General features: G+C 49.1%; 3 protein-coding genes across 3 annotated transcripts in view; 2 read left to right on the plus strand and 1 right to left on the minus strand.

Annotated features, from left to right (window-relative positions):
* LOC110505940 (probable N-acetyltransferase camello) overlaps positions 1–25,389 on the plus strand; it is a 669,337-nt gene that overhangs the window by 373,004 nt on the left and 270,944 nt on the right. The window lies entirely within an intron of this gene.
* Positions 911–7,291, minus strand: pacc1 (proton activated chloride channel 1). Its single transcript, XM_021585403.2, has 8 exons — positions 7,019–7,291; positions 6,578–6,683; positions 5,969–6,178; positions 5,584–5,738; positions 4,895–5,037; positions 3,085–3,226; positions 2,733–2,843; positions 911–2,517 (listed from the first exon to the last, which is right to left on the minus strand). Exons 1-8 carry the CDS (start codon positions 7,052–7,054, stop codon positions 2,311–2,313), a joined length of 1,110 nt encoding a protein of 369 aa, XP_021441078.2. The 5' UTR covers positions 7,055–7,291; the 3' UTR covers positions 911–2,310.
* On the plus strand, positions 9,566–24,064 carry nenf (neudesin neurotrophic factor). The gene is made up of 4 exons (XM_036963126.1): positions 9,566–10,188; positions 10,529–10,589; positions 11,115–11,218; positions 23,458–24,064. The coding sequence occupies exons 1-4, from the start codon at positions 10,045–10,047 to the stop codon at positions 23,632–23,634; spliced, it is 486 nt and encodes a 161-aa protein (XP_036819021.1). The 5' UTR covers positions 9,566–10,044; the 3' UTR covers positions 23,635–24,064.

A 25,389-nucleotide genomic window follows, 5' to 3' on the forward strand; every position in this document is an offset into this window, starting at 1 on the left:
ACACATTTGGTGTGTCATCATAGTGGTCTCTGACTGGTGGTCATCATTTGGTGTGTCATCATAGTGGTTTCTGATTGGTGGTCATCATTTGGTGTGTCATCATAGTGGTCTCTGACTGGTGGTCAAACTCGCTCAGGTGGAACAAACTTAAACTTGCGCCTTTCTTCAATGCTTATTTGAATGTCATTGAGAAAACAGAGAAGTGTTTTTTAGCAAAAAATCCTCTTGAGTTAAAAATAATCCTCGAAGTGATCATCTAGTTTTTCAAAAGAATCTGTAATCTGATTACAATATTTTTGCTGGTAACGTAACGGATTACAGTTACCAATCGTTTTTGTAATCCCCTACATGTGACGGATTACATGTAACCTGTTACTCCCCAACCCAGGGTACTGATGGGATTGAAGCCACCAGGTCGGCCATTTTGGTACTCCCCTGTAGGAGCAGTCCTCCATAGGAATGAATAGAATTCTACAGTATTTCAATGAAATATTTCAAGGACAAAATTACATGTATTTAAGTATATACTTTAGAAAGGATTTTTTTATTTTTAATTTGTTATGTTTAGCTCACATAATATCATTTAAAAGTATGAATGAAGGTGTCTGTAATAGAAGAAATGTGGCAAAGACGAATGTAGACATTCATAAATGGATTTCTATAGATTCCTAAATACGTGTTACTATGGTGGGGGAGTTCCAAGATGGAGGCACGGTGGCTTCAACAGCGCCCCCCTCCCCCCAAAGTAGTCATCTAGTGTATACTGTATATAAATCATTCGTTAACCAACAACTGACTGCTTATGAATGAAGGCCATAACGTTGATGTAGGTACAGTTGCAAGTAGGTTTTGCAGATTCTTATAGTGGATTTGGGGCGCATGGTCATAGAAAGTGACTAAACACAATCAATTTGCACAGCAAATGGTTTTATTTCACAGTAAAAGCTCTACACAATTTCAAGTAAATCCCAGGTGCTTGTTGATCAGTCCAGTTTTTCCAAGATGTGTAAATAAAGTAGAAAGCCCACAGGCAGGATGAGGTGGTATTCGTAAATATTTGCCTAGTGTGTAGAAGCAAAGAAAACAGTAGTAGACTATTACTCTGGGTTCAGTAACAGTCAGTTGTTCAGGCATATGAGTCAGTTGTTCAGTCGTATGAGTCCGTCGTTCAGTCGTATGGGTCAGTTGTTCAGTCGTATGGGTCAGTTGTTCAGTCGTATGAGTCCGTCGTTCAGTCGTATGAGTCAGTTGTTCAGTCATGAGTCAGTTGTTCAGTCATGAGTCAGTTGTTCAGTCGTATGAGTCAGTTGTTCAGTCGTATGAGTCCGTTGTTCAGTCATGAGTCAGTTGTTCAGTCGTATGAGTCAGTTGTTCAGTCGTATGAGTCAGTTGTTCAGTCGTATGAGTCAGTTGTTCAGTCATGAGTCAGTTGTTCAGTCGTATGAGTCAGTTGTTCAGTCGTATGAGTCAGTTGTTCAGTCGTATGAGTCAGTTGTTCAGTCGCATGAGTCAGTTGTTCAGTCGCATGAGTCAGTTGTTCAGTCGTATGAGTCAGTTGTTCAGTCGTATGAGTCAGTTGTTCAGTCGTATCAGTCAGTTGTTCAGTCGTATGAGTCAGTTGTTCAGTCATTTGAGTCATCCAGTGAGATTGACTCCTTCGTTCTAGATTCACCCATTCTTTGTATAAAAAAAAGGAAACAAACAACGGAAAAACAAACAAATAAGCAATTGCATCATGGTCCACATTTGGTAAGTATTACTCATTGTTCCCTTTACAATTTTTTTATATACAGTATATACATAAAATATCCAGTAATTTAGAGGTGATAAAATACTTAAGAATTTAAGTTATTCTAAAAAAAATAAAAAAATAAAAACACGTTTTAAAACACCTCACTGCTCAATTGAAACTCAGATTTAAGAATGTTATGGAAGGTAAACTGAGGGAGTTCCCTTTGGCTTACATGTCAGTAGTTCATGTCAGCTGTTGATGGTATAAACCAGTTTCATAACATTCATAAATACATTTTTTACAATCCTATTTTCCCCAGTCACATTTTGGAACGCTACATATGACGTATGAATAAAGGAACAAAAATCGTTGTGAATTTGACCTTGAGTTGAGTTGTCTAAAATCAGATACTTTACAATCTCATCCATACTTAAACATACAAAATGTTGACGTTGATGATCCCAAAACAACATTTTTTTAAAACGCTGCCCATAACCTAGGGCAATATATACAGTTCAAAGCAGGTGCCTCATTGATTGATTGATTGAAAGAAGTTCGTTCACGGGGAAAAATGAAAGTTATTCTTCTATTCTATTAATGTCGGTATTAGTTACTACGTATCTCTGAGACGATGTGGTCGGTTCCCTGTTTCTGTTCCTCAGATGCCTCTTACGAATCTTGATGACCCATTTCACACTAAAACTGGCAAAGTTAGCCGCCTTGAACAGAGCCATGAACACGCCGCACAGGATGGCTACGGTATTCCACGGATTGGCTGTCACAATCTGAGGAGGAGACAATGGGGCAAATATTTCATTGAGTACGACTATAGGCTCCTCCCCCCCTTCCTCTCAGAACGGAGATAGGAGAAATAACTACACGAGTAGTCTAGAATAAGATAAACCAGAATAGGATAGAATGGAATAAAACAGAATATAGAAGGGGGGAAAAAAAAACCCAGATACTTTTCTAATAATACGATATGAATGTGTTCACTTACATCTCTGACTTCTTGTACAAAAGGATCCCTCCATTCAAACACGACAAAGAAAAGCTGAATGGCTTTTTGCTCTGATACAGGCCTCTTGTCATTGTACTTGACCACACTAGACTGGGAAGAACAGACAACTTTTCTAGAACTTTGTCATGATGGAATGAAAAAAAACATTTTGTAAGCTGTCGTTACAAAATAATGTCAGCTACAATAAGGAACATGTCATCTTTGTGCGACATGTTGTATCTTTTCTGCCACAGTAGATGCTAAAATTAATAATTTTGCTAATCTTATTAAAAAATGTTAAAAAATGGACAACATTTAAGGAAACCTGAATGTTTACAAACGATATACTGACCTCTTGCCGGAACTCCATGGACTCGTTTTTCTTCCCAGAGGTCTTGACCAGTGACATCTTGACCCAGGTCCTGAAGCCTCCAGAGAACGTCACCATGGAGTAGTTCCTCTCACAGTCCTGCATGAACCCTGATTTATCCACGCTACAACAGAAGGTCGAGGGCAAAACGGTTGTTGTTGTAACGCACATCTCATTACACGTAGGTTTCACGCTATTACACTCTAAACCAGAGATTTAAAACTCTATTACTCTAAACCAGAGATGTAAAACTCTATTACTCTAAACCAGGGATTTAAAACTCTATTCCTCTAAACCAGGGATTTAAAACTCTATTACTCTAAACCAGGGATTTAAAACTCTATTCCTCTAAACCAGGGATTTAAAACTCTATTCCTCTAAACCAGGGATTTAAAACTCTATTCCTCTAAACCAGGGATTTAAAACTCTATTACTCTAAACCAGGGATTTAAAACTCTATTACTCTAAACCAGGGATTTAAAACTCTATTCCTCTAAACCAGAGATTTAAAACTCTATTACTCTAAACCAGAGATTTAAAACTCTATTACTCTAAACCAGAGATGTAAAACTCTATTACTCTAAACCAGGGATTTAAAACTCTATTCCTCTAAACCAGGGATTTAAAACTCTATTACTCTAAACCAGGGATTTAAAACTCTATTACTCTAAACCAGGGATTTAAAACTCTATTACTCTAAACCATGGATTTTAATATTACTCTAAACCAGAGATTTAAAACTCTATTACTCTAAACCAGGGATTTAAAACTCTATTACTTTAAACTAGGGATTTAAAACTCTATTACTCTAAACCAGGGATTTAAAACTCTATTACTCTAAACTAGGGATTTAAAACTCTATTACTCTAAACCAGAGATGTAAAACTCTATTACTCTAAACCAGGGATTTAAAACTCTATTCCTCTAAACCAGGGATTTAAAACTCTATTACTCTAAACCAGGGATTTAAAACTCTATTACTCTAAACCAGGGATTTAAAACTCTATTACTCTAAACCATGGATTTTAATATTACTCTAAACCAGAGATTTAAAACTCTATTACTCTAAACCAGGGATTTAAAACTCTATTACTTTAAACTAGGGATTTAAAACTCTATTACTCTAAACCAGGGATTTAAAACTCTATTACTCTAAACTAGGGATTTAAAACTCTATTACTCTAAACCATGGATTTAAAACTCTATTACTCTAAACCAGGGATTTAAAACTCTATTACTCTAAACTAGGGATTTAAAACTCTATTACTCTAAACCATGGATTTAAAACTCTATTCCTGGAGGGCTGAGTTTGTGCTGGTGTTTTTTAAAATCTCCTTTCAATTCATGTCCAATCAAGACCTAGATAAGGGGAGGTGAGAGTAGTTCCTAACTAATCAATTACCAAGTATCAATTATCAAGTATAAGGGGGAGTGAAAAAACCTGCAGACACTCGGCCCTCCAGGAATTAAGTTTGAAACCTGTGCTCTAAACGAACAAACTGGGCCAGTGCATTACCTTCTGGACAGGTCGTTGTATTAAACTGGGCTGACAGGTCGTTGTATTAAACTGGGCTGACAGGTCGTTGTATTAAACTGGGCTGACAGGTCGTTGTATTAAACTGGGCTGACAGGTCGTTGTATTAAACTGGGCTGACAGGTTGTTGTATTAAACTGGGCTGACAGGTCGTTGTGTTAAACTGGGCTGACAGGTCGTTATGTTAAACTGGGCTGACAGGTCGTTGTAGTAAACTGGGCTGACAGGTCTTTGTATTAAACTGGGCCAGTGCATTACCTCCCGGACAGGTCGTTGTATTTGTCGAAGAGCATGTATGTGATGGCACTAAAATCCTCTTCTGTCTCGTTCTGACTGAACTGCAGGAAGATCAACTCTCTGTTTCTGACATCTGTTGGACCGCTGACCACCAAGGCTTGCTTCTACAACAACCAGGAGAGGAATTAATGTATTAAATGAATGACTGAATGGCTGACTGAACCAACCAACCAACTAATTTCAGAAACCCAGAACTAAAATATTACAGAACTCCATCCAATACCATTTATGTTACGTGCCCTGTCCATGAGAGATTAATAAGCAATCAACCAACCGACCAATCAACCAAGCAACCAATCAAGCAACCAAGCAACCACTCAAGCAACCAACCGACCAATCAACCAACCGACCAATCAACCAAGCAACCACTCAAGCAACCAACCGACCAATCAACCAAGCAACCATCCAAGCAACCAATCAACCAAGCAACCATCCAAGCAACCAACTGACCAATCAAGCAACCAAGCAACCAACCGACCAATCAACCAACCGACCAATCAACCAAGCAACCAACCGACCAATCAACCAAGCAAGCGACTAATGAGTGAATGAAAATGCTTAGAAGAAATGTTGCCGTGATCTATCTATAGACGTGTTGTTCTCACCACAGTGTGGTTGGTGTAGGGGCTCTATAATAGTATGATTCTCACCACAGTGTGGTTGGTGTAGGGGCCAGTGTAGGTCACTTCCTCCATGACACAATCTCCTGGCTGGGGCTTCCCTGGGGTGACCAGTGGTGGGATATGGGCGTGGTAGTGGTGTTTACAGCTCAGTAGCTGAGCCGAACCAGGGTACAGGGCGATGCCTGCTCACAAACAAAGACAAGAAAAGTTTCATCAAGAAAACTAAGAATGAAATCAAAATGAACTTGTTCTCTCAAAAAAGTGTAAATATAAGCATGTAATTCTGTAATTCTGTAATTCCCTGGACGCTGATCTAGGGTCAGTTTTTGCAACCCACCCCCCACACTAATGTTTAAGGTTAGGATTGAGGGAAGCTGATCCTAGATCTGTACTTAAGAGCAGTTCCACCAACCTGGGGGAGAGAAGGCATCCACCTCCTTGTATGTGACAGACATGACAGGGTGACTGAGCTTCTCCATGAAGTCAGTGATGGTTTGATAGGCCAGGAACACAGCCACAGCAGTCAGCACCAGGTAGATGAACAGCAGCAGGACAGTGAACACGTTCTTCAGACAGGCCTTGTTGAACAGTGTAAATGGATTGCTGTTCACCATGTCCTCCTCTGGAATAATGCAGTGAATATAAAGGTCAAAACTACTCAAATAATAATGCAATAGTAAGGAAAGATTGTTAATCAATACATGAATTACATATTATAGGTAATAAAATAGAGATAATATGAATATTACAGTAGTCTTTACAATATAATTTTTTTGGAATAGACTATAATAGGATAGAAAAAAAATAGGATATAATATAATAGACTATAATAGCATAGAAAAGAATAGGATATAATATAATATAATAGACTATAATAGCATAGAAAAGAATAGGATATAATATAATAGACTATAATAGGATAGAAAATAATAGGATATAATATAATAGCCTATAATAGGATAGACTATAATAGACTATAATAGAATAGAAAATACAATTGAATATAGTAAAAAAATAGAACCTGGTAGAACACTGGCAATGGATTCTTCTGGCTCCTCCGGGCCACCGTTGGCACTGTCATTGTCTTGGTAGAAGTCTGGGGTTTGAAGTTCTTCCTCGTCATTGAACTGTATCAAATAAGGGTACAGATTTATATTGTTAATGGTTGATTTAACACAAAGTATCAGCGTATATAAAGTACACAGTGTCATCCACTTTTAGATCAGGTAGGTCTGTAGACTTCCAAGTACCCTACTGTAATTGTAAAGCAAACGTCTTAAAAGTCACATGACATTGTTTCTATACGAGGATCACCTCCTCGAGAAGTCCCACTGTTTTCCCCCCAATTTCCTGAAAAGTGATCGATCAATACAGATAGATGCGATTGTAAAGTAATTGATAATGATATGAAATCAATAATCAATTAAAATCCATAACAGTCAGTGGCCATAACAGAACTTACTTCGTGGTATGACCGGGAGGTCTCCTTCCGAAGCATTCCGATTCGTCTTTAAAGAATACTTCGACTTACTATATAGTTCATTAAAACTTCGGATATTATAAATGATCCATTTTTATTCATAATATAATTTTCTCATCATGTGGATCTCGCACAGGTGGAGATATTAAACCGGCGGATTCGTTCACGTTCGTGCGTAGTTTTAAAGCAGTAGAAAACACCTTTATTGTACTAGTTATTCTGCGAGCACTGACGATGTGACGTCCATTTCCTATGGTAATGAAGACACTTTCAAAATAAAAGCCCGCGTTTCAAAACATTGCAAGGTGGAAAACTAATTTAAAAAGATATTACATTTTAATCAATGTCGAATTTTATTGTGCTTATAAACAAATGCAAGAAGGAATTTATGTTAAAAAAAAGAGTTAAACGTTATTTTAAGACCATGTTGCCAATATTGGGTTTATAGTGAAAAAAAATGTTTCTTTGTGCCAATGTAAAAGTGAGGTCTGTAGAATCTATATATGGTGTAATTTAATTTCAACAAGTGCTCAGCTCAGCATATGTGGGAACTCCTTCAAGACTGTTGGAAAATCATTGATTGAGAGAATGTGTGCAAAGCTGTCATCAAGGCAAAGGGTGGCTACATTGAAGAATCTAAAATGTTAAATATATGATTCCATGTGTGTTATTTCATAGTTTTGATGTTTTCACTATTATCCTACAATGTAGAAAATAGTTTTTTTTTTAAATAAAGAAAACCCCTTGAATGAGTAGGTGTGTCCAAACTTTAGACTGGTACTGTAAGTATTCAGACCCTTTGGAATGAGGTTCTAAATTGAGCTCAGGTGCATCCTGTTTCCATTGATCATCCTTGAGATGTTTCTACAACTTGATTGGTATCCCACCTGAGGTAAATTCAATTGATTGGATGATTTGGAAAGGCACACACCTGTCTGTATAAGGTCCCACAGTTGACAGTGCATGTCAGAGCAAAAACCAAGCCATGAAGTCAAAGGAATTGTACGTAGAGCTCCGAGACAGGATTGTGTCGAGGCACAGATCTCGGGAAGGGTACCAAAACATTTCTGAAGCATTGAAGGTACCCAAGAACACAGTGGCCTCCATCATTCTTAAATGGAAGAAGTTTGGAACCACCAAGACTCTTCCTAGAGCTGGCTGCCAGGCCAAACTGAGCAATCGAGGACGAAGGGCCTTGGTCAGGGAGGTGATAAAGAACCTGATGGTCACTCTGACAGAGCTCCAAAGTTCCCCTGTGGAGATGGGAGAACATTCCAGAAGGACAACCATCTCTGCAGCACTCCACTAATCAGACCTTTATGGTAGAGTGGCCAGACGGAAGCCACTCCTCAGAAAAAGGCACATGACAGCCTGCTTGGAGTTTGCCAAAAGGTACCTAAAGACTCTCAGACCATGAGAAACAAGATTCTCTGGTCTGCTGAAACCAAGATTGAACTCTTTGGCCTGAATGTCAAGCGTCAAGTCTGGAGGAAACCTGGCACCATCCCTATGGTGAAGTATGGTGGTGGTATCATCATGCTGTGGGGATGTTTTTCAGCAGCAGGAACTGGGAGACTAGTCAGGATCGAGGCAAAGATGAACGGAGCAAAGTACAGAGAGATCCTTGATGAAAACCTGCTCCAGAGAGCTATGGACTTCAGACTGGGACAAAGGTTCACCTTCCAACAGGACAACAGCCCTAAGCTGTTTAGACACACGATGTTTGTCCATTGTTGTGACTTAGATGAAGATCAGATCAAATTTGACGACCAATTTATGCAGAAATCCAGGTAATTCCAAAGGGTTCACATACATTTTCTTGCCACTGTATGTAAATAAGGTCTTTCTGTTTTAAATGTTTATTACATTTGCTAAAATTTAAAAAACAGTTTTCGCTTTTTCATTATGGGGTGTAGACTGATGAGGGGAAAGTTTGGAGCCTGCTGGTTTTACGTTTTACGTTCTACCTGATAATTAATTGCACCCCCCTGGTGTCACAGGTCTAAATCAGGCCCTGATTGGAGGGGAATCACCCACCTGGTGTCCCAGGTCTAAATCAGTCCCTGATTAGAGGGGAACACATTGGAACTGGCTTGGAGGTCCAGATTTGAGTTTGAAAGCGCAACACAATAGTTTTCAACATACCAGTATTTGTGTAAACTTTCTAAAGAAATGCTGGTATAAATAATACAATAATTTACTTACTTATAAACAACGTTATTACATTTAAGTTAATTATCAATAAAAAATGAAATGCTGTGAAAAAATAGTTGTACTGCACTAGATTAGGGGGACCCAAACGTTTTCGTTCGGGTCCCCCCTTCCAGCATTGAGGGACATCTACCCAATTTCGAAATTGCACCTTGTGCGTTCTAATATTACAATCACTGAACTCGATTTTTTTTTAAATCGATATTCCCAAAATTTAGTACGTCTTTGTAGGGGGACTCTTATTTTGAGGAAAAATAATCCGCGACCGTGCTGCCCGCATTATATCCTACTGCCAGGAGAACGGTAATATATATTTCCGTCTATTGGTAGATGAGTGGAGGCATTGCCCTTAACTGCTGATGACAGGGCAGTTTTCTTTTTTCTTTCTCGGTAACTGTTCTTGGATTGTGTGGAAGTGTCCCAGAACTGGTCCCAGAACGGTTTTAAAAGAGGAAACCAATTTGTCCCGACTATCACATGCACAGCACAGCACTGTTTTGGCCGCGGGCAGCATATCATTTTTAGGGTCGTGATCAGATATCACATGACCCATCTATTCAACGTTAGGGAAATCAAATATTTATCTGGGGACATGGATCAAGTTTACCTCAAACTTTAATTCAACTGTCTTCTCTAGTAGCCTACTTGTGCTCGCGGACTCATTTCTTGGTTTCTTAGGGCAGTTAGAGCGACAGAGAGAGAGAGAACCGGAACTAAGAAGCAAATTATCTCCTAAGAAGAGGACATCGGAGTTATTTCTGAATGTTGTTGAGGCTTGTCCAAATAGCCAGACAACCATGGTAACACCAGTGCAACTTTTTATCACATTTGTGCTTCTCGTGTTGAGTTTGGCAGACGATAATAAACTAAAACACAAACCAGCCTCAAAACCGGTCCGACTGTTCACAGACGAAGATTTAAAAAGGCACGATGGGAGTGAGGTAGGTACTTGTTATTATGTAAGTCTATGGGTAGGCTAGCTCTGGTCGATGGCGTTAGGTCGCGTTCCTTCACTAGTAGTAGTAGTAGTAGTAGTGGAGGAACACCGCACTAACGCCTTGGACCAGAGCTACGGGTGTAGCTAAACCGTGATCTTCACTACAGTAGTCCTAGTCTACAGTAGACTAATGGAGGTATGAATAGCTCGTCTTGGTATATGTAAATGCAATGGACTATCACGCGGGAGGGTGTGGTCAGCCAACACAATGACATCGTTTTCTTTATCACTGATAATGCTAATTGATCTTTAAAAAACATAATGTAACTGTTGCTGTGTTTTAGGACGGGCATCCCATTTACATGGCCATAAAAGGAGTGGTGTTTGATGTTACCAAGGGGAAAGGTAAATAGCACACACACAATGTTGGGATCCTCCCCATCTCTGGAACAGTGGGCGATTTAAAGGTATCAAACTCCACAGACTGCTAGTGTGGCGTGATGATAATGTCACCAATGATATCAATAGTAGTTCAGGCCAGTAGAGAGACAAGATAAAGTTATGTGTCAATGCTGAATGAATGATCCTTCACAATCACTGGTATCTGCATAGGAAGCTGTGTAATTATCAGGGTTGGGGTCAATGCCATTTCAATTGCAGTCAATTCATAAAGTAAACCAAATTCCAATTCCACATTTTTCTACTTGAAAAGCATTGAAGAGAATTGGAATTCGAGTTTGAATTGTCTGGAATTTAAATAGAATTGACTCCAATCCTGGTGATTACATTGGAAATAACAAGATAGATAGATAACAGGGGAAAAGGATAAGGGTTTTTTGATGTGAGGCCCATACAAACTGCAAATATGTAACAGCTGTAAGTACTGAGGAGCTATTGTTACAGTGGGACTAATATAGTTTATCTTTGTAGAGTTCTATGGGAAAGATGGACCATACAATGCCTTGGTTGGAAAGGACTGCACCAGGGCTGTGGCCAAAATGTCCCTTGAGCCAGCTGATCTGACTTCTGACACTGTGAGTGAAGGAAAACAAAACAAACGGTTGGGCTGGGGAAGGGGGTGCAGCGTCATGAAGGGGAAGGGGTGCAGCGTCATGAAGGGGAAGGGGTGCAGCGTCATGAAGGGGAAGGGGTGCAGCGTCATGAAGGGGAAGGGGTGCAGCTTCATCAAGGGGTGCAGCGTCACCACGGGGAAGGGGTGCAGCGTCATCAAGGGGAAGGGCTGCAGCGTCATCAAGGGGAAGGGGTGCAGCGTCATGAAGGGGAAGGGGTGCAGCGTCATGAAGGGGAAGGGGTGCAGCGTCATGAAGGGGAAGGGGTTGCAGCGTCATGAAGGGGAAGGGGTTGCATCGTCATGAAGGGGAAGGGGTGCAGCGTCATGAAGGGGAAGGGGTGCAGCGTCATCAAGGGGAAGGGGTGCAGCGTCAAGGGGAAGGGGTGCAGCGTCACCAAGGGGTGCAGTGTCATCAAGGGGAAGGGGTGCAGCTTCATCAAGGGGAAGGGGTGCAGCGTCATGAAGGGGAAGGGGTGCAGCGTCATGAAGGGGAAGGGGTGCAGCTTCATCAAGGGGTGCAGCGTCACCACGGGGAAGGGGTGCAGCGTCATCAAGGGGAAGGGGTGCAGCGTCATGAAGGGGAAGGGGTGCAGCGTCATCAAGGGGAAGGGGTGCAGCGTCATCAAGGGGAAGGGGTGCAGCGTCATCAAGGGGAAGGGGTGCAGCGTCATGAAGGGGAAGGGGTGCAGCGTCATCAAGGGGTGCAGCGTCATCAAGGGGTGCAGCGTCATCAAGGGGTGCAGCGTCATCAAGGGGTGCAGCGTCATCAAGGGGTGCAGTGTCATCAAGGGGAAGGGGTGCAGTGTCATCAAGGGGTGCAGCGTCATCAAGGGGAAGGGGTGCAGCGTCACCAAGGGGTGCAGTGTCATCAAGGGGAAGGGGTGCAGCTTCATCAAGGGGAAGGGGTGCAGCGTCATGAAGGGGTGCAGCGTCATCAAGGGGAAGGGGTGCAGTGTCATCAAGGGGTGCATTGTCATGAAGGGGAAGGGGTGCAGCTTCATGAAGGGGAAGGGGTGCAGCTTCATGAAGGGGAAGGGGTGCAGCTTCATGAAGGGGAAGGGGTGCAGCTTCATCAAGGGGAAGGGCTGCAGCGTCATCAAGGGGAAGGGGTGCAGCGTCATCAAGGGGTGCAGTGTCATCAAGGGGAAGGGGTGAAGCATCATGAAGGGGTGCAGCGTCATCAAGGGGAAGGGGTGCAGCTTCATGAAGGGGAAGGGGTGCAGCTTCATCAAGGGGAAGGGGTGCAACGTCATCAAGGGGAAGGGCTGCAGCGTCATCAAGGGGAAGGGGTGCAGCGTCATGAAGGGGAAGGGGTGCAGCGTCATGAAGGGGAAGGGGTGCACGTCATGAAGGGGAAGGGGTGCAGCGTCATGAAGGGGAAGGGGTGCAGCGTCATGAAGGGGAAGGGGTGCAGCGTCATGAAGGGGAAGGGGTGCAGCGTCATCAAGGGGAAGGGGTGCAGCGTCAAGGGGAAGGGGTGCAGCGTCACCAAGGGGTGCAGTGTCATCAAGGGGAAGGGGTGCAGCTTCATCAAGGGGAAGGGGTGCAGCGTCATGAAGGGGAAGGGGTGCAGCGTCATGAAGGGGAAGGGGTGCAGCTTCATCAAGGGGTGCAGCGTCACCACGGGGAAGGGGTGCAGCGTCATCAAGAGGAAGGGGTGCAGCGTCAAGGGGAAGGGGTGCAGCGTCATGAAGGGGAAGGGGTGCAGCGTCATCAAGGGGAAGGGTTGCAGCGTCATGAAGGGGAAGGGGTGCAGCGTCATCAAGGGGTGCAGCGTCATCAAGGGGTGCAGCGTCATCAAGGGGTGCAGCGTCATCAAGGGGTGCAGTGTCATCAAGGGGAAGGGGTGCAGTGTCATCAAGGGGTGCAGCGTCATCAAGGGGAAGGGGTGCAGCGTCACCAAGGGGTGCAGTGTCATCAAGGGGAAGGGGTGCAGCTTCATCAAGGGGAAGGGGTGCAGCGTCATGAAGGGGTGCAGCGTCATCAAGGGGAAGGGGTGCAGTGTCATCAAGATGTGCATTGTCATCAAGGGGAAGGGGTGCAGCTTCATGAAGGGGAAGGGGTGCAGCTTCATGAAGGGGAAGGGGTGCAGCTTCATGAAGGGGAAGGGGTGCAGCTTCATCAAGGGGAAGGGCTGCAGCGTCATCAAGGGGAAGGGCTGCAGCGTCATCAAGGGGAAGGGGTGCAGCGTCATCAAGGGGTGCAGTGTCATCAAGGGGAAGGGGTGAAGCGTCATGAAGGGGTGCAGCTTCATCAAGGGGAAGGGCTGCAGCGTCATCGAGGGGAAGGGGTGCAGCGTCATCAAGGGGAAGGGGTGCAGCGTCATGAAGGGGAAGGGGTGCAGCGTCATGAAGGGGAAGGGGTGCAGCGTCATGAAGGGGAAGGGGTGCAGCGTCATCAAGGGGAAGGGGTGCAGCGTCATGAAGGGGAAGGGGTGCAGCGGCATGAAGGGGAAGGGGTGCAGCGTCATGAAGGGGAAGGGGTGCAGCGTCATGAAGGGGAAGGGGTGCAGCGTCATGAAGGGGAAGGGGTGCAGCGTCATCAAGGGGAAGGGGTGCAGCGTCAAGGGGAAGGGGTGCAGCGTCACCAAGGGGTGCAGTGTCATCAAGGGGAAGGGGTGCAGCTTCATCAAGGGGAAGGGGTGCAGCGTCATGAAGGGGAAGGGGTGCAGCGTCATGAAGGGGAAGGGGTGCAGCTTCATCAAGGGGTGCAGCGTCACCACGGGGAAGGGGTGCAGCGTCATCAAGAGGAAGGGGTGCAGCGTCAAGGGGAAGGGGTGCAGCGTCATGAAGGGGAAGGGGTGCAGCGTCATCAAGGGGAAGGGTTGCAGCGTCATGAAGGGGAAGGGGTGCAGCGTCATCAAGGGGTGCAGCGTCATCAAGGGGTGCAGCGTCATCAAGGGGTGCAGCGTCATCAAGGGGTGCAGTGTCATCAAAGGGAAGGGGTGCAGTGTCATCAAAGGGAAGGGGTGCAGTGTCATCAAGGGGTGCAGCGTCATCAAGGGGAAGGGGTGCAGCGTCACCAAGGGGTGCAGTGTCATCAAGGGGAAGGGGTGCAGCTTCATCAAGGGGAAGGGGTGCAGCGTCATGAAGGGGTGCAGCGTCATCAAGGGGAAGGGGTGCAGTGTCATCAAGATGTGCATTGTCATCAAGGGGAAGGGGTGCAGCTTCATGAAGGGGAAGGGGTGCAGCTTCATGAAGGGGAAGGGGTGCAGCTTCATGAAGGGGAAGGGGTGCAGCTTCATCAAGGGGAAGGGCTGCAGCGTCATCAAGGGGAAGGGCTGCAGCGTCATCAAGGGGAAGGGGTGCAGCGTCATCAAGGGGTGCAGTGTCATCAAGGGGAAGGGGTGAAGCGTCATGAAGGGGTGCAGCTTCATCAAGGGGAAAGGCTGTAGCGTCATCGAGGGGAAGGGGTGCAGCGTCATCAAGGGGAAGGGGTGCAGCGTCATGAAGGGGAAGGGGTGCAGCGTCATGAAGGGGAAGGGGTGCAGCGTCATGAAGGGGAAGGGGTGCAGCGTCATCAAGGGGAAGGGGTGCAGCGTCATGAAGGGGAAGGGGTGCAGCGGCATGAAGGGGAAGGGGTGCAGCGTCATGAAGGGGAAGGGGTGCAGCGTCATGAAGGGGAAGGGGTGCAGCGTCATCAAGGGGAAGGGGTGCAGCGTCAAGGGGAAGGGGTGCAGCGTCACCAAGGGGTGCAGTGTCATCAAGGGGAAGGGGTGCAGCTTCATCAAGGGGAAGGGGTGCAGCGTCATGAAGGGGAAGGGGTGCAGCGTCATGAAGGGGAAGGGGTGCAGCTTCATCAAGGGGTGCAGCGTCACCACGGGGAAGGGGTGCAGCGTCATCAAGAGGAAGGGGTGCAGCGTCAAGGGGAAGGGGTGCAGCGTCATGAAGGGGAAGGGGTGCAGCGTCATCAAGGGGAAGGGTTGCAGCGTCATGAAGGGGAAGGGGTGCAGCGTCATCAAGGGGTGCAGCGTCATCAAGGGGTGCAGCGTCATCAAGGGGTGCAGCGTCATCAAGGGGTGCAGTGTCATCAAAGGGAAGGGGTGCAGTGTCATCAAAGGGAAGGGGTGCAGTGTCATCAAGGGGTGCAGCGTCATCAAGGGGAAGGGGTGCAGCGTCACCAAGGGGTGCAGTGTCATCAAGGGGAAGGGGTGCAGCTTCATCAAGGGGAAGGGGTGCAGCGTCATGAAGGGGTGCAGCGTCATCAAGGGGAAGGGGTGCAGTGTCATCAAGATGTGCATTGTCATCAAGGGGAAGGGGTGCAGCTTCATGAAGGGGAAGGGGTGCAGCTTCATGAAGGGGAAGGGGTGCAGCTTCATGAAGGGGAAGGGGTGCAGCTTCATCAAGGGGAAGGGCTGCAGCGTCATCAAGGGGAAGGGCTGCAGCGTCATCAAGGGGAAGGGGTGCAGCGTCATCAAGGGGTGCAGTGTCATCAAGGGGAAGGGGTGAAGCGTCATGAAGGGGTGCAGCTTCATCAAGGGGAAGGGGTGAAGCGTCATGAAGGGGTGCAGCGTCATCAAGGGGAAGGGGTGCAGCTTCATGAAGGGGAAGGGGTGCAGCTTCATCAAGGGGAAGGGGTGCAACGTCATCAAGGGGAAGGGCTGCAGCGTCATCAAGGGGAAGGGGTGCAGCGCCATCAAAGGGTGCAGCGTCATCAAGGGGTGCAGCGTCATCAAGGGGTGCAGTGTCATCAAGGGGAAGGGGTGAAGCGTCATGAAGGGGTGCAGCGTCATCAAGGGGAAGGGGTGCAGCTTCATCAAGGGGAAGGGGTGCAGCGTCATCAAGAGGAAGGGGTGCAGCGTCATCAAGGGGAAGGGGTGCAGCGTCATCAAGGGGAAGGGGTGCAGCGGCATGAAGGGGAAGGGGTGCAGCGTCATGAAGGGGAAGGGGTGCAGCGTCATGAAGGGGAAGGGGTGCAGCGTCATCAAGGGGAAGGGGTGCAGCGTCAAGGGGAAGGGGTGCAGCGTCACCAAGGGGTGCAGTGTCATCAAGGGGAAGGGGTGCAGCGTCATGAAGGGGAAGGGGTGCAGCGTCATGAAGGGGAAGGGGTGCAGCTTCATCAAGGGGTGCAGCGTCACCACGGGGAAGGGGTGCAGCGTCATCAAGAGGAAGGGGTGCAGCGTCAAGGGGAAGGGGTGCAGCGTCATGAAGGGGAAGGGGTGCAGCGTCATCAAGGGGAAGGGTTGCAGCGTCATGAAGGGGAAGGGGTGCAGCGTCATCAAGGGGTGCAGCGTCATCAAGGGGTGCAGCGTCATCAAGGGGTGCAGCGTCATCAAGGGGTGCAGTGTCATCAAAGGGAAGGGGTGCAGTGTCATCAAAGGGAAGGGGTGCAGTGTCATCAAGGGGTGCAGCGTCATCAAGGGGAAGGGGTGCAGCGTCACCAAGGGGTGCAGTGTCATCAAGGGGAAGGGGTGCAGCTTCATCAAGGGGAAGGGGTGCAGCGTCATGAAGGGGTGCAGCGTCATCAAGGGGAAGGGGTGCAGTGTCATCAAGATGTGCATTGTCATCAAGGGGAAGGGGTGCAGCTTCATGAAGGGGAAGGGGTGCAGCTTCATGAAGGGGAAGGGGTGCAGCTTCATGAAGGGGAAGGGGTGCAGCTTCATCAAGGGGAAGGGCTGCAGCGTCATCAAGGGGAAGGGCTGCAGCGTCATCAAGGGGAAGGGCTGCAGCGTCATCAAGGGGAAGGGCTGCAGCGTCATCAAGGGGAAGGGGTGCAGCGTCATCAAGGGGTGCAGTGTCATCAAGGGGAAGGGGTGAAGCGTCATGAAGGGGTGCAGCTTCATCAAGGGGAAGGGCTGCAGCGTCATCGAGGGGAAGGGCTGCAGCGTCATCAAGGGGAAGGGGTGCAGCGTCATCAAGGGGTGCAGTGTCATCAAGGGGAAGGGGTGAAGCGTCATGAAGGGGTGCAGCGTCATCAAGGGGAAGGGGTGCAGCTTCATGAAGGGGAAGGGGTGCAGCTTCATCAAGGGGAAGGGGTGCAACGTCATCAAGGGGAAGGGCTGCAGCGTCATCAAGGGGAAGGGGTGCAGCGTCATCAAGGGGAAGGGGTGCAGCGCCATCAAAGGGTGCAGCGTCATCAAGGGGTGCAGCGTCATCAAGGGGTGCAGTGTCATCAAGGGGAAGGGGTGAAGCGTCATGAAGGGGTGCAGCGTCATCAAGGGGAAGGGGTGCAGCTTCATCAAGGGGAAGGGGTGCAGCGTCATCAAGAGGAAGGGGTGCAGCGTCATCAAGGGGAAGGGGTGCAGCGTCATCAAGGGGAAGGGGTGCAACGTCATCAAGGGGAAGGGCTGCAGCGTCATCAAGGGGAAGGGGTGCAGCGTCATCAAGGGGTGCAGCGTCATCAAGGGGTGCAGTGTCATCAAGGGGAAGGGGTGCAGCGTCATGAAGGGGTGCAGCGTCATCAAGGGGAAGGGGTGCAGTTTCATCAAGGGGAAGGGGTGCAGCGTCATCAAGGGGTGCAGCGTCATCAAGGGGTGCAGCGTCATCAAGGGGTGCAGCGTCATCAAGGGGTGCAGCGTCATGAAGGGAAAGGGGTGCAGCGTCACCAAGGGGAAGGGGTGCAGCGTCACCAAGGGGAAGGGGTGCAGCGTCACCAAGGGGAAGGGGTGCAGCGTCACCAAGGGGAAGGGGTGCAGCGTCACCAAGGGGAAGGGGGTGCAGCGTCACCAAGTGGAAGGGGTGCAGCGTCACAAAGGGGAAGGGGTGCAGCGTCACAAAGGGGAAGGGGTGCAGCGTCACAAAGGGGAAGGGGTGCAGCGTCACGAAGAGGAAGAGGTGCAGCGTCACGAAGGGGAAGGGGTGCAGCGTCACGAAGGGGAAGGGGTGCAGCGTCATCAAGGGGAAGGGGTGCAGCGTCATCAAGGGGAAGGGGTGCAGCGTCATGAAGGGGTGCAGCGTCATGAAGGGGTGCAGCTTCATGAAGGGGAAGGGGTGCAGCTTCATGAAGGGGAAGGGGTGCAGCTTCATGAAGGGGAAGGGGTGCAGCGTCATTAAGGGGTGCAGCCTTCCCCTTGATGACGCTGCAGCCCTTCCCCTTGATGACGCTGCACCCCTGCATGGGTGCAGCGTCATCAAGGGGTGCAGCGTCATCAAGGGGAAGGGGTGCAGCTTCATCAAGGGGAAGGGGTGCAGCGTCATGAAGGGGTGCAGCTTCATGAAGGGGAAGGGGTGCAGCTTCATGAAGGGGAAGGGGTGCAGCTTCATGAAGGGGAAGGGGTGCAGCTTCATGAAGGTGAAGGGGTGCAGCGTCATCAAGGGGTGCAGCGTCATCAAGGAGAAGGGGTGCAGCATCATCAAGGGGAAGGGGTGCAGTTTCATCAAGGGGTGCAGCTTCATCAAGGGGAAGGGGTGCAGCGTCATCAAGGGGAAGGGGTGCAGCGTCATCAAGGGGAAGGGGTGCAGCGTCATCAAGGGGAAGGGGTGCAGCGTCATCAAGGGGAAGGGGTGCAGCGTTATCAAGGGGAAGGGCTGCAGCGTCATCAAGGGGAAGGGGTGCAGCGTCATCAAGGGGTGCAGTGTCATCAAGGGGAAGGAGTGCAGCGTCATCAAGGGGAAGGGGTGCAGCGTCATCAAGGGGAAGGGGTGCAGCGTCATCAAGGGGTGCAGCCTCATACAGGGGAAGGGGTGCAGCGTCATGAAGGGGAAGGGGTGCAGCGTCACCAAGGGGTGCAGCGTCATCAAGGGGTGCAGCGTCACAAAGCGGAAGGGGTGCAGCGCCACAAAGGGGAAGGGGTGCAGCGTCACGAAGGGGAAGGGGTGCAGCGTCATCAAGGGGAAGGGGTGCAGCTTCATCAAGGGGAAGGGGTGCAGCGTCACCAAGGGGAAGGGGTGCAGCGTCACGAAGGGGAAGGGGTGCAGCGTCACGAAGGGGAAGAGGTGCAGCGTCACGAAGGGGAAGGGGTGCAGCGTCATCAAGGGGTGCAGCCTCATACAGGGGAAGGGGTGCAGCGTCACCAAGGGGAAGGGGTGCAGCGTCATTAAGGGGAAGGGGTGCAGCGTCATCAAGGGGAAGGGGTGCAGCGTCATCAAGGGGAAGGGGTGCAGCGTCATGAAGGGGTGCAGCGTCATGAAGGGGTGCAGCTTCATGAAGGGGAAGGGGTGCAGCTTCATGAAGGGGAAGGGGTGCAGCTTCATGAAGGGGAAGGGGTGCAGCGTCATTAAGGGGTGCAGCCTTCCCCTTGATGACGCTGCAGCCCTTCCCCTTGATGACGCTGCAGCCCTTCCCCTTGATGATGCTGCACCCCATCATGAAGCTGCACCCCTTCCCCTTGATGACGCTGCACCCCTGCATGGGTGCAGCGTCATCAAGGGGTGCAGCGTCATCAAGGGGAAGGGGTGCAGCTTCATCAAGGGGAAGGGGTGCAGCGTCATGAAGGGGTGCAGCTTCATGAAGGGGAAGGGGTGCAGCTTCATGAAGGGGAAGGGGTGCAGCTTCATGAAGGGGAAGGGGTGCAGCTTCATGAAGGTGAAGGGGTGCAGCGTCATCAAGGGGTGCAGCGTCATCAAGGAGAAGGGGTGCAGCATCATCAAGGGGAAGGGGTGCAGTTTCATCAAGGGGTGCAGCTTCATCAAGGGGAAGGGGTGCAGCGTCATCAAGGGGAAGGGGTGCAGCGTCATCAAGGGGAAGGGGTGCAGCGTCATCAAGGGGAAGGGGTGCAGCGTCATCAAGGGGAAGGGGTGCAGCGTCATCAAGGGGAAGGGGTGCAGCGTCATCAAGGGGAAGGGGTGCAGCGTCATCAAGGGGAAGGGGTGCAGCGTCATCAAGGGGTGCAGCGTCATCAAGGGGTGCAGTGTCATCAAGGGGAAGGAGTGCAGCGTCATCAAGGGGAAGGGGTGCAGCGTCATTAAGGGGAAGGGGTGCAGCGTCATCAAGGGGTGCAGCCTCATACAGGGGAAGGGGTGCAGCGTCATGAAGGGGAAGGGGTGCAGCGTCACCAAGGGGTGCAGCGTCATCAAGGGGTGCAGCGTCACAAAGCGGAAGGGGTGCAGCGTCACAAAGGGGAAGGGGTGCAGCGTCACAAAGGGGAAGGGGTGCAGCGTCACGAAGGGGAAGAGGTGCAGCATCACGAAGGGGAAGGGGTGCAGCGTCACGAAGGGGAAGGGGTGCAGCGTCATCAAGGGGAAGGGGTGCAGCTTCATCAAGGGGAAGGGGTGCAGCGTCACCAAGGGGAAGGGGTGCAGCGTCACGAAGGGGAAGGGGTGCAGCGTCACGAAGGGGAAGAGGTGCAGCGTCACGAAGGGGAAGGGGTGCAGCGTCATCAAGGGGTGCAGCCTCATACAGGGGAAGGGGTGCAGCGTCACCAAGGGGAAGGGGTGCAGCGTCATGAAGGGGAAGGGGTGCAGCGTCACCAAGGGGTGCAGCGTCATCAAGGGGTGCAGCGTCATGAAGGGGAAGGGGTGCAGCGTCACCAAGGGGAAGGGGTGCAGCGTCACCAAGGGGAAGGGGTGCAGCGTCACAAAGGGGAAGGGGTGCAGCGTCACTAAGGGGAAGAGGTGCAGCGTCACGAAGGGGAAGGGGTGCAGCGTCACAAAGGGGAAGGGGTGCAGCGACACGAAGGGGAAGGGGTGCAGCGACACGAAGGGGAAGAGGTGCAGCGTCACGAAGGGGAAGGGGTGCAGCGTCACGAAGGGTTAGGGGTGCAGCGTCACAAAGGGGAAGGGGTGCAGCGTCACAAAGGGGAAGGGGTGCAGCGTCATCAAGGGGAAGGGGTGCAGCGTCATCAAGGGGAAGGGCTGCAGCGTCATCAAGGGGTGCAGTGTCATCAAGGGGAAGGAGTGCAGCGTCATCAAGGGGAAGGGGTGCAGCGTCATCAAGGGGTGCAGCCTCATACAGGGGAAGGGGTGCAGCGTCATGAAGGGGAAGGGGTGCAGCGTCACCAAGGGGTGCAGCGTCATCAAGGGGTGCAGCGTCACAAAGGGGAAGGGGTGCAGCGTCACAAAGGGGAAGGGGTGCAGCGTCACAAAGGGGAAGGGGTGCAGCGTCACGAAGGGGAAGAGGTGCAGCGTCACGAAGGGGAAGGGGTGCAGCGTCACGAAGGGGAAGGGGTGCAGCGTCATCAAGGGGAAGGGGTGCAGCTTCATCAAGGGGAAGGGGTGCAGCGTCATCAAGGGGAAGGGGTGCAGCGTCACGAAGGGGAAGGGGTGCAGCGTCACGAAGGGGAAGGGGTGCAGCGTCATCAAGGGGTGCAGCCTCATACAGGGGAAGGGGTGCAGCGTCACCAAGGGGAAGGGGTGCAGCGTCATGAAGGGGAAGGGGTGCAGCGTCACCAAGGGGTGCAGCGTCATCAAGGGGTGCAGCGTCATGAAGGGGAAGGGGTGCAGCGTCACCAAGGGGAAGGGGTGCAGCGTCACAAAGGGGAAGGGGTGCAGCGTCACGAAGGGGAAGGGGTGCAGCGTCACGAAGGGGAATGGGTGCAGCGTCATGAAGGGGAAGGGGTGCAGCGTCATCAAGGGGAAGGGGTGCAGCGTCACAAAGGGGAAGGGGTGCAGCGACACGAAGGGGAAGAGGTGCAGCGTCACGAAGGGGAAGGGGTGCAGCGTCACGAAGGGGAAGGGGTGCAGCGTCACAAAGGGGAAGGGGTGCAGCGTCACAAAGGGGAAGGGGTGCAGCGTCACAAAGGGGAAGGGGTGCAGCGTCATCAAGGGGAAGGGGTGCAGCGTCATCAAGGGGAAGGGGTGCAGCGTCATCAAGGGGAAGGGTGCAGCGTCACGAAGGGGAAGGGGTGCAGCGTCACGAAGGGGAAGGGGTGCAGCGTCATCAAGGGGTGCAGCCTCATACAGGGGAAGGGGTGCAGCGTCACCAAGGGGAAGGGGTGCAGCGTCATGAAGGGGAAGGGGTGCAGCGTCACCAAGGGGTGCAGCGTCATCAAGGGGTGCAGCGTCATGAAGGGGCAGGGGTGCAGCGTCATGAAGGGGAAGGGGTGCAGCGTCACCAAGGGGAAGGGGTGCAGCGTCACAAAGGGGAAGGGGTGCAGCGTCACTAAGGGGAAGAGGTGCAGCGTCACGAAGGGGAAGGGGTGCAGCGTCACGAAGGGGAAGGGGTGCAGCGTCACGAAGGGGAATGGGTGCAGCGTCATGAAGGGGAAGGGGTGCAGCGTCATGAAGGGGAACGGGTGCAGCGTCACCAAGGGGTGCAGCGTCATCAAGGGGTGCAGCGTTATGAAGGGGAAGGGGTGCATCGTCACCAAGGGGAAGGGGTGCAGAATCACCAAGGGGAAGGGGTGCAGCGTCACAAAGGGGAAGGGGTGCAGCGTCACCAAGGGGAAGGGGTGCAGCGTCATCAAGGGGAAGGGGTGCAGCTTCATCAAGGGGAAGGGGTGCAGCTTCATCAAGGGGAAGGGGTGCAGCTTCATCAAGGGGAAGGGGTGCAGCTTCATCAAGGGGAAGGGGTGCAGCTTCATCAAGGGGAAGGGGTGCAGCTTCATCAAGGGGAAGGGGTGCAGCTTCATCAAGGGGAAGGGGTGCAGCTTCATCAAGGGGAAGGGGTGCAGCGTCATCAAGGGGAAGGGGTGCAGCTTCATCAAGGGGAAGGGGTGCAGCTTCATCAAGGGGAAGGGGTGCAGCGTCATCAAGGGGAAGGGGTGCAGCGTCATCAAGGGGAAGGGTTGCAGCGTCATCAAGGGGAAGGGGTGCAGCGTCATCAAGGGGTGCAGCGTCATCAAGGGGTGCAGCGTCATCAAGGGGACAGTTAAATTGATGGCTAGAGGGCTGGACAAGGTAAAGATGGCTGTAGTAGATGGCATAGCTAGCTAACTGTTGACATGAAACTAAACTCGAGTTTTAAGCCCCGTGTTGAGCTTGTGCGTAGCAGGCAGCTAATTCTTATATGACCTGTTTGTAGAATGTTAAGTCCCCTTGTTGACTGAGGTGAATGAAACTACAGCATCAAGGTGATAATGGCTAGAGTCAATGTTGCTTGTTTTTGCTGTTCTCCAAAATTTCATTTTTTTTTCTCCAATTGTGTAGAAATGCAGTAAAAAATAAAAATCCTTGAGGGGGGGGATGATGCCCCTGCTCTGGTCTGCAAAGAACCTGTGTAGATGTTTAACTCCCATCGAACCCTTTTTTGCAGAACCATAAAGGGTTCTTCAGAAAAGGTTCCACAAAGAACCCATAGAAAACCCTCTTTTTTTCCCCCCCTTACTATTCTCTTAGTAATGAAATGGGTGTCTCTTGTCCTTTTCTCCCTCCCTCTCTCTTTCAGACGGGCCTTACTGAAGAGCAGCTCCAATCCCTAGAGAGTGTATTTGAGGGCACGTACAAGACAAAGTACCCTATTGTAGGCTACACTGCCATACGCATCCTCAACCAGGATGGAAGCCCCAATGAGGACTTCAAGCCTGAAGACCAACCTCATTTTAACATCAGAGACGAGTTCTAATCCAAAGGAGGTTTTTTTTTTGTGGGTACTTTTTTTTTCTTTCTTTTTTTTCTTCTCTGATTATATTTTGGTACGCCAACAAATAAACTGTGGAGACCATGAAGATTCAATACTGTGTGATCCTCAATTTGCTCATGATTTGAAAAAATGATTATTTATGAATTCCCAGTCAGATCCATTTGTTAGGACTGCATGTCTGGATGTCCTGTGATGAAGCCCGTAAGAAGGGTGGCCTTACCAAGGGTTAGGCAGCCGTGTGTTTCAGCTCTATTTTCCTTTACCTTATTTGGAGACCATATTTATATCTTTTAAAATAGATGATATTTTAAGATATAATTTTATGTTGACGTCAATGAAAACATGGAATGTTTGTTACAATGTTGTTAGTCAAATACACTTTGTAAAATGTATTTACATTTTAAGAACTGAATGTTTTCGTTGATCATTTAAATCATTGTAATTGGTTATAATGAGCTATGAAGCTGCACAGGCCCTATACCATTAATTAAATTAGTTTAAAACATTTATTATTATTAAAATAGTAGGAGCGAAAGGTTTGTTGGCTTATTTTCAAATCAAATTTAATTAGTCACATACAAATGTTTAGCAGATGTTCTTGCGAGTGTAGCGAAATGCTTGTGCTTCTAGTTCCGACAATGCATTTCCACCTGGATAGGACAAGTGGTTTCCTCCAGGATAGGACAGGTAATTTCCTCCCGGATAGGACAGGTAGTTTCCTCCCGGATAGGACAGGTAATTTCCTCCTGGATAGGACAGGTAATTTCAACCTGGATAGGACAGGTAATATCCTCCTGGATAGGACAGGTAATGCAGACATCTTCTACGTAGTAGAATACAGTGCCTTTGGAAGTTCTTCAGACCCCTTGACTTTTTCCACATTTTGTGATGTTACAGCCTTATACTAAAATAGATTAAATATACAATTTTCCTTTAGCAATCTACACACAATACCCCATAATGACATCACAAAACCCCATAATGACATCACAATACCCCATAATGACATCACAAAACCCCATAATGACATCACAATACCCCATAATGACGAAGCAAAAACAGTTTTTTAAATTTGAGCAAATGTATTAAACATTTAAAACAAAAATACCTTATTTATATACAGTGGCGAGAAAAGGTATGTGAACCCTTTGGAATTACATGGATTTCTGCAGAAATTGGTCATCAAATTTAATCTGATCTTAAACTAAGTCACAACAATAGACATACATAGTGTGCTTAAACTAACAACACAAATTATTGTATTCAAAATACATATTTTAAAGAAAAATACACCTTTTAAACATTCGCAGTGTAGGTTTGGTAAAGTATGTGAACCCCTAGGCTAATGACTTCTCCAAATGCTAATTGGAGTCAGCTAACCTGGAGTCCAATCAATGAGACAAGATTGGAGATGTTGGTTAGAGCTGCCCTGCCCGATAGAAAACACTCACAAAAATTGAGTTTGCTATTCACAAGAAGCATCGCCTGATGTGAACCATGCCTGGAACAAAAAAGATCTCAGAAGACCTAAGATTAAAAATTGTTGACTTGCATAAAGCTGGAAAGGGTTACACAAGTATGTCTAAAAGCCTTGATGTTCATCAATCCAGGGTAAGACAAATTGTCTATAACTGGAGAAAGTTCAAATCAAATCAAATTTATTTTATATAGCCCTTCGTACATCAGCTGATATCTCAAAGTGCTGTACAGAAACCCAGCCTAAAACCCCAAACAGCA

The sequence above is a fragment of the Oncorhynchus mykiss genome, chromosome 25, assembly GCF_013265735.2.
Source record: "Oncorhynchus mykiss isolate Arlee chromosome 25, USDA_OmykA_1.1, whole genome shotgun sequence".
Classification (NCBI taxonomy): domain Eukaryota; kingdom Metazoa; phylum Chordata; class Actinopteri; order Salmoniformes; family Salmonidae; genus Oncorhynchus; species Oncorhynchus mykiss.

What these genes read in the sequence shown, in the direction of transcription:
- nenf (XM_036963126.1), top strand. Translation starts at nt 10,045, where the DNA reads ATGGTAACACCAGTGCAACTTTTTATCACATTTGTGCTTCTCGTGTTG. An exon ending in TGATGTTACCAAGGGGAAAG is followed by an intron (nt 10,590 to 11,114) that starts GTAAATAGCACA and finishes TTATCTTTGTAG; the next exon opens with AGTTCTATGGGAAAGATGGA. An exon ending in CTGATCTGACTTCTGACACT is followed by an intron (nt 11,219 to 23,457) that starts GTGAGTGAAGGA and finishes TCTCTCTTTCAG; the next exon opens with ACGGGCCTTACTGAAGAGCA.
- pacc1 (XM_021585403.2), bottom strand. Translation starts at nt 7,054, where the DNA reads ATGCTTCGGAAGGAGACCTCCCGGTCATACCACGAA. An exon ending in CCATGGAGTTCCGGCAAGAG is followed by an intron (nt 2,844 to 3,084) that starts GTCAGTATATCG and finishes TGTTCTTCCCAG; the next exon opens with TCTAGTGTGGTCAAGTACAA. An exon ending in TTGTACAAGAAGTCAGAGAT is followed by an intron (nt 2,518 to 2,732) that starts GTAAGTGAACAC and finishes TCTCCTCCTCAG; the next exon opens with ATTGTGACAGCCAATCCGTG.